The sequence below is a fragment of the Salvelinus fontinalis genome, chromosome 6 (genome assembly GCF_029448725.1).
Source record: "Salvelinus fontinalis isolate EN_2023a chromosome 6, ASM2944872v1, whole genome shotgun sequence".
NCBI lineage: Eukaryota > Metazoa > Chordata > Actinopteri > Salmoniformes > Salmonidae > Salvelinus > Salvelinus fontinalis.
In genome coordinates, this window is record NC_074670.1 from 31,381,946 (window position 1) to 31,395,182 (window position 13,237).

The 13,237-nt window shown below is 46.0% G+C and overlaps 1 protein-coding gene across 1 annotated transcript; it reads right to left on the reverse strand.

Moving 5' to 3' along the window:
- Positions 1–1,148: 1,148 nt before the first annotated feature.
- On the reverse strand, positions 1,149–3,346 carry LOC129856701 (beta-2 adrenergic receptor-like). Its single transcript, XM_055924433.1, has one exon. The coding sequence runs from the start codon at positions 3,256–3,258 to the stop codon at positions 2,194–2,196; it is 1,065 nt and encodes a 354-aa protein (XP_055780408.1). The 5' UTR covers positions 3,259–3,346; the 3' UTR covers positions 1,149–2,193.
- Positions 3,347–13,237: the final 9,891 nt, after the last annotated feature.

The following is a 13,237-nucleotide window of genomic DNA, read 5'->3' on the forward strand; positions in this document are numbered from 1 at the left end:
GACCCAGCCAAGCCGCACTGCTTCTTGACACAATGGCCACTTAAGCCGGAAGCCAGCCGCACCAATGTGTTGGAGGAAATACCGTACACCTGGCGACCGTGTCAGTGTGCATGCGCCCGGCCCACCACAGGAGTCGCTGGAGCACGATGGGACAAGGAAATCTCGGCCTTCCAAACCCTCTGGGCCAATTGTGCGCCGCCTCATGGGTCTCCCAGTCACGGCCAGCTGTGACACAGCCTGGGATTGAACCCGGGTCTGTAGTGATGCCTTAGACCGCTGCGCTACTTGGGAGGCCCAGCAAATGGATTTTAACTAACAATTGATCCCCCCAAAAAATGCATCCCTCTGTTGAATTTCAAAATCCTGATGTGGCCCTCAATCAAAAAGTTTGCCCATACACCCCTGTGTTAGAGCGTCATGTTACTAAAGGTGCGCGTTGCTCCCCCCAAAAAGTGTCCAGCCAAGCGCACGCACGGTCCTAGATCTATGAAGTGAAATGAGGAGAGACCTTAAGGGCACAGCTAGCGCGCGAGTAGGGGGGCGAAGAGCATTTTAAATTGCGCGATGGTTCTCATGTGAATGGTCAGTCGCCACGAAAAAGAGTGGCAAGCGCAAGGCTGGATATCAGAGAAGAAACTCATGATTGCAGCTCCGCGGAGCCGTAATCCCCAAAACGAAATTTAAGACAGGTTTAGAAAAATTCCAACTCTGCTCAAGATTACCACTGGCAACGTTTGAATATTTTCTCCCTGTGTGTATGTGCGTGCGCGTACGAGTGGGTGTATGCGTAATCAGATTGACAATGATGGACACTTCGGCCTGCCTATAGGACACCTATAATAGAACAGACGCATTACACATCTTCTTCATCATCATCGTATTCATTCCTTTCAGGCTACAATTTTAATATCCAACTATTTTAATTTCTGCACAAAACAAATTCATATGCTGCCATGTTCTTGTTAATGTTGAGATTGACCCTCTGCGCACTCACACGCCGCTCTACCCCAAAGTAGCCTATCAGAGTGAGGTGAGGTGTAGCTCCCGTCTGTGATTATGGTGTTAATAGAAAGTGCGACTTCCACCCATCTGAACAGGCTCCCTAAATTGTATTTGTAACAAAAATACATTTATTTTTAATAGTCAGAGAACACATTGTGTCAATAATACCACATATTTGAGCAAGTGCAGTACACACAGTTTACACGCAGACAAGTATTGCTAACTAAAAACAATAATTTCACAAAATGGCTAAGTGTGCGCTGAACATGACATAGCCTAAGTAAGACAAAGCTGCTATACCATCATATTTGAAAACGTTTTATGCTTTTATGATGTAATTTTATTTTTTATTGTTGGACATAAAAGACTGGGAAAACACCAGCAAATCAGCTCCAAGTGATTTGAATTTTTGGAATCTGTTCCAAAGTATTCCAAAAATTGGAGAAATATACACTGAGTAGACAAAACATTAAGAACACCTCTTTCCATGACATAGACAGACCAGGTAAATCTAGGTGAAAGCTATGATCGCTTATTGATGTCACTGTATTACATCCACTTCAATCAGTGTATATGAAGGGGAGGAGACTAGTTAAGGAAGGATTTTTAAACCTTGAGACAATTGAGACATGGATTGTGTGTGTGCCATTCAGAGGGTGAATGGGCAAGACAAAACATGTAAGTGCCTTTGAACGAGTTATGGTAGTAGTTGCCAGGCGCACCGGTTTGTGTCAAGAACCGCAATACTGCTGGGTTATTCACGTTTAACAGTTTCCCGTGTGTATCAAGAATAGTCCGCCACCCAAAGACATCCAGACAATTTGACACAACTGTGGGAAGCATTGGTTTTCCTAATGTTTGGTATACTCAGGTTATGTGATCGTAAACAAATATAAGCAATGTTTGAAATTATTGTTATAGTCAAATATTATCTATCTGGGCTTCTTGCGGTAAATGTGTAGTCGACACATTATTTGTAATTATGTTACTGCCCCTTAACCAAAAGATCTGCCTGCGGCTGAACCTAGTTGATGATCCCTGCCCTAACAGGTGTGTGCGTAAAGCATCGATCACATAGATACTATAGCCTAGCATTTCTCTGTAGGCTGCTTTGCTTTCGTTATTACATTGTCTTTGGTACCATTATCATAAATCCGTCATTTCGACATGTACAGAAATGTCAAAATGAGATTAAGACAAAATGTCCACCGTTTTTGAGGTCTTGGAGACATTCTTGATTTGGGAAGGAATCAGAAGCTTGTGCGCGCGCAGCCTAAACTTCTGGTCTCTCACGCTGTATATTATAACATTCCAACAGCTATTCGTAGTCAGTATCCAAAAAGCAAAAAGCGAAAAGTTGCACCATTCGTTTCCAATAACATTTCCCACGACAAAGACAGCAATGGGGGTGAAGGATAACGTAAAAGCCAGCGTTAAGGTCCCTATCGTTTTGGCAGCCTTGATATCGGAGAAAGTGGGTTTGGAGCCGCTTTGGCTTTCGCTTTCAGCCAGATGTTTTCTCTGCTTTGAGTTCTGGCGTATGCTAGACAATGAAATTATATTTATCACCACGGTTCCACCAAGGAGTGTGAAATCAAACGCGGGAAAGAGCAGGAGAATGTTCCATGCCTGGGAAGGAAACGTGTCGATGGTGCCCAGTGCGTAATTGCACATTCTACTACAAAGGTTATATTCAAGGGCAATTTCATTGCTGAAAATCATCGGAGACACTGCCAGAAAGAAACTTCCCATCCATGAGAAGAGTATGAGGATAGTGGTTCGTTTGCGCGTAATGACTGATTCCTTGTGCAACGGCCTCAAAACTGCGATGCTCCGTTCGATAGTAAGGAAAAATATAGTCGTAATGGACACAAAGGTGCAGCCAGCGAAAATGGGGCCAATTAAATTGCACGGGTGAAAAGTTGTTGTTTGTGAATTGTTCACGATCCATTCTGGCGCGGAGTTGTTCAACATAAGCGACACCTCTGCGTAAACGGAGACGGGCACCACGAATATCCCTACCGCCAAGTCAGCCACCGCTAGCGACGCCTTCAGATATCCCTGGGGCGTATGAAAGTGCTTAGTTCCGCACAGTACGGCTAATGTCACGGAGTTGCCGAACAAGATAGCAAAAATCAAGATGACCATAAAAACGACCATCAAAATCTTGTTGGTCACAGCCCAGCAACACAGAGTACAGTTTGTCGGCTCGGTTCCCTCCGGCAGCATGATTGGTCTATAAGAGAAACAGACCATGAACTGAAGTTACTGTAATAAGGATGACTATCTTCCTCTCTTCAACTGCATGTTACAGCAAGAACAGCTGTGGTAAACATATTTGACTCCAGGACAGGGCACGCGCTGTGCTGTCTCGCGTCGAGCTGTCACTACGAGTAAAGCAATGACGTCATATATAGTCATGACAGCAGCTGGAATAGTAAATACAGATTATATTATTGGTAAAGTGGATTTCATAACGGATATCTTGCAACCCTAATATTTGATAATAATGAAAAAAATACGATAAAATGTACTAAACACATAATATTCTAGGCTATTGTTATACAGTAGGCCAATCGCAATTATAAGAGTCGTTATTGCAGATGGTAGAAACACCTCACTTACTTTAAATTGATTTTCAAATTATTAGATATAAAATTCACCAATATGCTTTATTGGGCACACATAGGCCTACACAGTGGCTGCATCTTTTGCTCCAATTGAAATATTCCATATATAATCCCTCTCATAAAATAATGAAATATGACAGATTACTATTCTCAAACCCACTTTTTCCGATGACTCTTGGAGACGAGGACCAGACCCAGTCAGTCCGGGACGATATGACTGGACAGGGCTTGACGTCAGTATGACTGTATGTGCACTGCATGGTCGAATATTATAGGCAGAACTAGAGATTACATTTTTACGCAGGCAGATTCAACCCCATTGGCTGATGTCCTTGATGACAATATTTATGTTTAAATTGTTTTTTTTTTACATATGAGGTTTGCTTTGCACACCTTTGGGATGACAAACCTGCCAATTTACAGTTGAAGTCGGAAGTTTACATACACCTTAGCCAAATACATTTAAACTCAGTTTTTCACAATACTTGACATTTAATCCTAGTAAAAATTCCCTGTTTTAGGTCAGTTTGGTTCACCACTTTATTTTAAGAATGTGAAATGTCAGAATAATAGCAGTGAGAATGATTTATTTCAGCTTTTATTTCTTTCATCACATTCCTAGTGGGTCAGAAGTTTACATACACTAAATTAGTATTTGGTAGCAATGCCTTTAAATTGTTTAACTTGGATCAAACGTTTTGGGTAGCCTTCCACAAGCATCACACAATAAATTTGGTGAATTTTGGCCCATTCCTTCTGACAGAGCTGGTGTAACCGAGTCAAGTTTGTAGGCCTCCTTGCTCGCACACGCTTTTTCAGTTCTGCCCACAAATTTTATATAAGTGTGAGGTCAGGGCTTTGTGATGGCCACTCCAATACCTTGACTTTGTTGTCCTTAAGCCATTTTGCCACAACTTTGGAAGTATGCTTGGGGTCATTGTCCATTTGGAAGACCCATTTGCGACCAAGCTTTAACTTCCTGACTGACCCAAGCAGAATTGAGGCTGTAATCACTGTCAAAGGTGCTTCAACAAAGTACTGAGTAAAGGGTCTGAATACCTATGTAAATGTAATATTTCATTTTATAATTTTTTAAAACTCTTTTTGCTTTGTCATTGTGGGGTATTGTGTGTAGATTGATGAGGGGGACTTTTTTGGGGGGTCCATTTTGGAGTGGGGCTGTGGCGTAGCAAGGTGTGGAGGAGGTCAAGGGGTCTGGATGCTTTCCGAAGGCACTGTATAACATTCTATAGGCTACACATACTGAGACAGACGGGCATTGTTTCACTGTCCAGACAGTATCAGATACATGGTCTACACATACTGAGACAGAGAGGTGTTGTTTCACTGTCCAGACAGCATCAGATACATGGTCTACACATACTGAGACAGAGAGGTGTTGTTTCACTGTTGTAACGTTCGTCTTGTGGTGATTGAACGGACCAAGGCGCAGCGGTTGATGAATACATACTGAATTTATTTAACAGACGAAACACTGACAAAACACTAGAACAAACTACAAAACAATAAACGAAGGCAACAGACCTGAAACAAACGAACTTACATATAGACGAAGAACGCACGAACAGGAACAGACTACCTAAAACGAACGAACAAACGAAACAGTCCCATGTGGATTACACAGACACAGGAACAATCACCCACAAACAAACAGTGAGAACAACCTACCTTAATATGGCTCTCAATCAGAGGAAACGTCACACACCTGCCTCTAATTGAGAACCATACCAGGCAAACCATTAATCCAACATAGAAAACACATAACATAGACTACCCACCCCAACTCACGCCCTGACCAATTAAACACATACCAAACAACAGAAGACAGGTCAGGAACGTGACAGAACCCCCCCCCCCTCAAGGTGCAAACTCCGGGCGCACCCCTAAAAGTCAAGGGGAGGGTCTGGGTGGGCATCTGTCCGCGGTGGTGGACGAGGACACCACTCCACCACTGTCTTTGTCCCCCTCCTTAGCGTCCCTTGAGTGGCGACCCTCGCCCCCGACCATGGTCCAGGAACCTTCACCAACGCCCCTCCTAAATAGAGGAGACAACTCAGGACAGAGAGGTAGCTCAGGACAAAGAGGTAGCTCAGGACAAAGAGGTAGCTCAGAACAAAGAGGTAGCTCAGGACAAAGAGGTAGCTCAGGACAGAGGGACAACTCTGGACTAGTGGCAGCTCCGGACTGAGTGGCAGCTCCGGACTGAGTGGCAGCTCCGGACTGAGTGGCAGCTCCGGACTGAGTGGCAGCTCCGGACTGAGTGGCAGCTCCGGACTGAGTGGCAGCTCCGGACTGTAGGGCAGCTCATGACTGGAAGGCAGCTCATGACTGGAAGGCAGCTCATGACTGGAAGGCAGCTCATGACTGGAAGGCAGCTCACGACTGGAAGGCAGCTCATGACTGAAGGGCAGCTCATGACTGTAGGGCAGCTCTGGCAGCTCCTGACTGGCTGGCGGCTCCGGCAGCTCCTGACTGGCTGGCGGCTCCGGCAGCTCCTGACTGGCTGGCGGCTCCGGCAGCTCCTGACTGGCTGGCGGCTCCGGCAGCTCCTGACTGGCTGGCGGCTCCGGCAGCTCCTGACTGGCTGGCGGCTCCGGCAGCTCCTGACTGGCTGGCGGCTCCGGCAGCTCCTGACTGGCTGGCGGCTCCGGCAGCTCCTGACTGGCTGGCGGCTCTGGCGGCTCCTGACTGACGGACGGCTCTGGCGGCTCTTGACTGACGGACGGCTCTAATGGCTCGGGACAGACGGGCGGCTCTAATGGCTCGTGGCAGACGGATGGCTCAGAAGGCGCTGGGCAGACGGATGGCTCAGAAGGCGCTGGGCAGACGGATGGCTCAGACGGCGCTGTGCAGACGGATGGCTCAGACGGCGCTGGACAGACGGATGGCTCAGACGGCGCTGGACAGACGGATGGCTCAGACGGCGCTGGACAGACGGATGGCTCAGACGGTGCTGGGCAGACGAGCAGTGCAGGCGGCGTTGGGCAGACGGCCGACTCTGACCTGCTGAGGCGCACAGTAGGCCTGGTGCGTGGTGCCGGAACTGGTGGTACCGGACTGGAGACACGCACCTCAAGGCTAGTGCGTGGAGCAGGAACAGGGCACACTGGACTCTCGATGCGCACTACAGGCCTGGTGCGTGGTACCGGCACTGGTGGTACCGGGCTGAGGGCACACACCTCAGGGCAAGTGCGGGGAGAAGGAACAGTGCGTACAGGGCTCTGGAGACGCACAGGAGGCTTGATGCGTGGTGCCGGAACTGGTGGTACCGGGCTGGAGACACGCACCATAAGGCGAGTGCGGGGTGCTGGAACTGGAGGTACTGGGCTGGGGCGGGAAGGTGGCGCCTGATATACCGGACCGTGCAGGCGTACTGGCTCCCTTGAGCACTGAGCCTGCCCAACCTTACCTGGTTGCATGCTCCCCGTAGCCCGTCCAGTGCGGGGAGGTGGAATAACCCGCACTGGGCTGTGTTGGCGAACCGGGGACACCATGCGTAAGGCTGGTGCCATGTACACCGGCCCGAGGAGACGTACTGGAGGCCAGATATGTTGAGCCGGCTTCATGGCACTTGGCTCAATGCTCACTCTAGCCCGGCTAGTGCGGGGAGGTGGAATAACCCGCACCGGGCTATGAACACGTACAGGAGACACCATGCGCTCTACTGCGTAACACGGTGTCTGCCCGTACTCTCGCTCTCCACGGTAAGCCCGGGAAGTTGGCGCAGGTCTCCTACCTGACTTAGCCACACTACCCTTTAGCCCCCGCCCCCCCCCCCCCCCAAGAAATTTTTGGGTGAGCCTCTCGGGCTTCCAGCCGCTCTGCCTTGCTAGCGCCTCATAATGCCGCCTCTCCGCTTTAGATGCCTCCAGCTCCGCTTTGGGGCGGCGACACTCCTCTGGCTCTGCCCAGGGTCCTTCTCCGTCCAGAATCTCCTCCCATGTCCATTCCTCCTTGAACCACTGCTGCTGTCGCTGTTGCCCGTTAACCCGCTGCTTGATCCGGGTTTGGTGGGTGATTCTGTAACGTTCGTCTTGTAGTGATTGAACGGACCAAGGCGCAGCGGGTGATGAATACATACTGAATTTATTTAACAGACGAAACACTGACAAAACACTAGAACAAACTACAAAACAATAAACGAAGGCAACAGACCTGAAACAAACGAACTTACATATAGACGAAGAACGCACGAACAGGAACAGACTACCTAAAACGAACGAACAAACGAAACAGTCCCATGTGGATTACACAGACACAGGAACAATCACCCACAAACAAACAGTGAGAACAACCTACCTTAATATGGCTCTCAATCAGAGGAAACGTCACACACCTGCCTCTAATTGAGAACCATACCAGGCAAACCATTAACCCAACATAGAAAACACATAACATAGACTAACCACCCCAACTCACGCCCTGACCAATTAAACACATACCAAACAACAGAAAACAGGTCAGGAACGTGACAACTGTCCAGACAGCATCAGATACATGGTCTACACATACTGAGACAGAGAGGTGCTGTTTCACTGTCCAGATAGCAAAAAAAAAGAAGAAAAAAAAACTTCCTGACTGATGTCTTGAGATGTTGCTTCAATATTTCCACATAATTTTCCTACCTCATGATGCCATCTATTTTGTGAAATGCACCAGTCCCTCCTGCAGCAATGCAACCTCACAACATGATGCTGCCACCCCATGTTTCATGGTTGGGATGGTGTTCTTCGGCTTGCGAGCATCCCCCTTTTTCCTTCAAACATAAGGATGGTCATTATGGCCAAACAGTTCTATTTTTGTTTCATCAGACCAGAGGACATTTCTCCAAAAAGTACGATCTTTGTCCCCATGTGCAGTTGCAAACCGTAGTCTGGCTTTTTTATGGCGGTTTTGGAGCAGTGGCTTCTTCCTTGCTGAGCGCCCTTTCAGGTTATGTCGATATAGGACTCGTTTTACTGTGAATATAGATACTTTTGTACCTGTTTCCTCCAGCATCTTCACAAGGTCCTTTGCTGTTCTACCACTTCTTCCTGAGTGGTATGACGGCTGCGTGGTCCCATGGTGCTTATACTTGCGTACTATTGTTTGTACAGATGAACGTGGTACCTTCAGGCTTTTGGAAATTGCTCCCAAGTATGAACCAGACTTGTGGAGGATTACAATTTTTTTCTGAGGTCTTGGCTGATTTCCTTTAATTTTCCCATGATGTCAAGCAAAGAGGCACTGAGTTTGAAGGTAGGCCTTGAAATACATCCACAGGTACACCTCCAATGGACTCAAATGATGTCAATTAGCCTATCAGAAGCTTCTAAAGCCATGCCATCATTTTCTGGAATTTTCCAAGCTGTTTAAAGGCACAGTCAACTTAGTGTATGTAAACTTCTGACCCACTGGAATTGTGATACAGTGAATTATAAGTGAAATAATCTGTTTGTAAACAATTGTTGGAAAAATGACTCGTGTCATGCACAAAGTAGATGTCCTAACCGACTTGCCAAAACTAGAGTTTGAAATGTGTGGAGTGGTTGAAAAACAAGTTTTAATGACTCCAACCTAAGTGTATGTAAACTTCTGACTTCAACGGTATATCGTATCCAGTGGAGAGATGAGGAGGAAAGTATCAGTTGGTTGTCATGGTGTGCGTGACCAGGTTGGGAATTTATACAGGACTGTTAAAACCCCTATTTGTCATAAAACTCCACTATCACTGCCCTGTGGTGTTGGGGTCATCAGATTAATGGCCCTAGTTCTCCAACAGCGGCAACCTGATTTTGTCTACCCATCCATCTCCCTAAAGCCTACTAGGTCTGACCCTGCTAGATGAAAACCAGTAGAGGGACAGATGTTGGTGTGGTTTGGTTGACTAAAATCATACAATACTGCACAGATTAAACGTGATTGTCTAAGCAGTCTGTAACATGGATTTTCGGCTTTTTCTTTGTTTGGGCTTTAGCTCTGTTCGGCTTTAGCTTTGATCGGGCAGAAGTAGACACAAAGAAAAACAAAATAATAATCTCATGCCATAGTGGGTGTAGTGTAGTGGTAATATTCCCTAATCCAGGGTCACCACGTGTGACTCAGGTCCCAGCTCTGCAAAGCTCCATAAACAGAGGAAGACATGCAGTTGGCATCATGCCCATCTCACCAGATGCAACAGTCAATATTGCCTTTATCGCAATTCAACAGTGATAGGAGAAAACCTACCACTGTTGAACAACAACAGGGCCTCAAAACAGATGTGGAACGTCAAAAAGGGAAAACTTGAGAAGTCTTATCACTTAACACGGAGATGAGATAAAAAGAAATGCACGGGATTTAGAAAACACAAAAACATGGCTTTGGTAAAAAAAAAGGTACTATGTGTAAATTCCTTAAATGTCCATTAGTATCTACCTGGAGAGAAAGAGTCTAGAGAAAAGGTATTCACTTCCTTCTGGTTTTCTGTTCTACCTGATAATTAATTGCAGACACCCGGTGTCCCAGGTCTAAATCAGTCCCTTATTAGAGGGGAACAATGAAAGAATGCATTATAACTGGCTTCGAGGTCCAGAGTTAAGTTTGACGGGTCTAGAGGATGAAGCTGGGATTTAACGAAATCTCCTTGAGGCCACTCGAGCTGATACGAATGTTTATTTCTCCCTTTGCTCTCAATTCGGTTTTTGGAACTTGCCCAGAGGAGTCTTTTCCTTGTAGTCACCAGAGTACACACTTCAATTGAACAGACTAGTCTCTACACACCAGGTTTTTGGACTACAATTTAACCTGTTGTGTGTGTTCATGATCAGTCAATGTAGTTCAGATAATAATCAGTGCATTATCATTGTGCTCTAACTCCTAGCCTGGCTCTATGCTCTAACTCCTAGCCTGGGTCAGAATCAGCTGCTAGAGACCAAGGAATATGCTCCTCATAAAAGTGTGAAACATTCAGGTGCACTGAATTAGATGTACAATGAATTGTACAGGAACATGTACTGGAACATGTTTTCTGAGTGTTCTTGGATATCCCTGACCTACTAGTGCTATGTCTGTGTGTACTAGATGGTTGTCCATGCTTACATGATCCTCCAGGCTATATTCACCTCTAATAAGAGTGTGTTCCATATTTAAATATCTAGGCATTGGAGGATAAAGTTTAGAGAGGAGCAAGGATGTGGCATTGTCCTGATCCTCTTAACTACACAAAAATACAAATGCAACATGTAAATTATTGGTCCCGTGTTTCATGAGCTGAAATGAAGAATCACAGAAATGCCCATATGCACAAAAAGCTTATTTCTCTCAAATTTTGTGCACAAATTAGTTTATATCCGTTAGTGAGAATTTCTCCTTTTCCAAGATAATCCATCCACCTGACAGGTGTGGCATATCAAGAAGTTGATTAAACATGATTAAGCATGATAATTATACAGGTGCACCTTGTGCGGGGGACAATAAAATACCACTCTAAAATGTGCAGTTTTGTCACACAACACAATGCCACAGATGTCTCAAGTTTTGAGGGAGAGCTCAATTGGCATGCTGACTCCACCAGCTCTGTTGCCGGATAATTGAATGTTCATTTCTCTACCATAAGCCGCCTCCAATGTCGTTTAAGAGATTTTCAACAGTACGTCAAACCGGCCTCACAACCGCAGTACACTGAGGAGTATTTCTGTCTGTAATAAAGCCCTTTTGTGGGGAAAAACTCATTCTGATTGGCTGGGCCTGGCTTCCCAGTGTGTGGGCCTGGCTGCCAAGTGGGTGGGCCAATGCCCTCCCAGGCCAACCCATGGTTGCACCCCTGCCCAGTCATGTGAATTCCATAGATTAGAGCCTAATGAATTGATTTAAATTGACTTATTTCCTTATATGAACTGTAACTCAGTAAAATCTTTGAAATTCTTGCATATTTTTGTTCAGTATAGAAGAGAAAGCAGATGGGCTTGATGGGAAAGTGATGTATGGTAGTCCGTTCCTGACTTAATGCTGCGTTCAAAAACAACTGGGAACTCGGAAATCTCAGACTTCCGACATCAATGCGTCCAAAGCAAAAAAATAACGGTTGCGTGCCATCGACTGAAACATTGCTATAATATTTGGGACGCGTTCCTCTGACCAGGTGTTGGTTCCTCTGACCAGGTGTTGGTGATGCATGCCAAATCTTACAATGCCTGGATAGGTACACTACATGATCAAAAGTATGTGGACCCCTGCTCGTTGAACATCTCATTCCAAAATCATGGGCATTAATATGGAGTTATAACAGCGTCCACTCTTATGGGAAGGCTTTCCACTAGATGTTGTAACATTGCTGCAGGGACTTGCTTCCATTCAGCCACAAGAGCAAGTTCTGGTCAGTCAAGTTCTTCCACATCGATCTCAGCAAACCATTTCTGTATGGACCTCGCTTTGTGCACGGGGTAATTGTTACGCTGAAAAAGTAAAGGGCCTTCCCCAAACTGTTGTCACAAAGTTGGAAGCACAGAATCGTCAAGAATGTAATTGTATGCTGTAGCGTTAAGATTTCCCTTCACTGAAACTAAGGGGCCTAGCCCAAACCATGAAAAACAGCCCCAGACCATTATTCCTCCTCCACCGAACTTTACAGTTGGCTCTATGCATTTGGGGAGGTAGCGTTCTCCTGGTATCCGCCAAACCCAGATTCGGACTGCCAGATGGTGAAGCTTGATATATCACTTCAGTTTCCACTGCGCCAGAGTCCAATGGCGGCGAGCTTTACACAACTCCAGCCGACGCTTGGCATTGCGCATGGTGATCTTAGGCTTGTGTGCGGCCGCTCGTCCATGGAAACCCATTTCATGAAGCTCCTGATGAACAGTTCTTGTGCTGACGTTGCTTCCAGAGGCAGTTTGGAACTTGGTAGTGAGTGTTGCAACAGAGGACAGAAGATTTTTTGCATGCTACGCACTTCAGCACGAGGCGGTCCTGTTCTGTGAGCTTGTGTGGTCTACCACTTCGCGACTGAGCCATGTTGCTCCTAGACATTTCTATCTCGCAATACCATCACTTACAGTTGACCGGGGCAGCTCTAGCAGGGCAGAAATTTGACGAACTGGCTTGTTGGAAAGGTGACATTCTATGACAGTGCCACGTTTAAAGTCACTGAGCTCTTTAGTAAGGCCATTCTACTGCCAATGTTTGTCTATGTAGATTGCATGGATGTGTGCTCGACGTTATACACCTGTCAGCAACAGGTGTGGCTGAAATAGCCGAATCCAGTAATTTGAAGGTGGGGTCCACATACTTTTGTATATATAGTGTATTTTAAGTATTAGCCAACCACATTATATGTTATAGCAATCTGTCAGTCAATGAAGTGACACGCAACCATTGGTTGATGCGTGCAACATATGAGCAGGGGAACATATGTGGTTAGCTGATAAATAACTATCATGCATTGTAAGATCTGACAGGAGTCAGAAACATCTAAGCAGTGGAACATGATATAAGTATTTACTCAGTAGGGAGTCCATGCAGTTATCTTCTCTACTATTGTTGGATCCCAGTTTACTAGTGGAGTACCCTGCCTACTTCACAACAGGGCCTGTTGACCAATCCTGAAACAAATGATGGATAAGAAA

Bases quoted from the DNA above. Each gene is read 5' to 3' on its own strand.
- LOC129856701 (XM_055924433.1), bottom strand. From the start codon at position 3,258: ATGGTCTGTTTCTCTTATAGACCAATCATGCTGCCGGAGGGAACCGAG.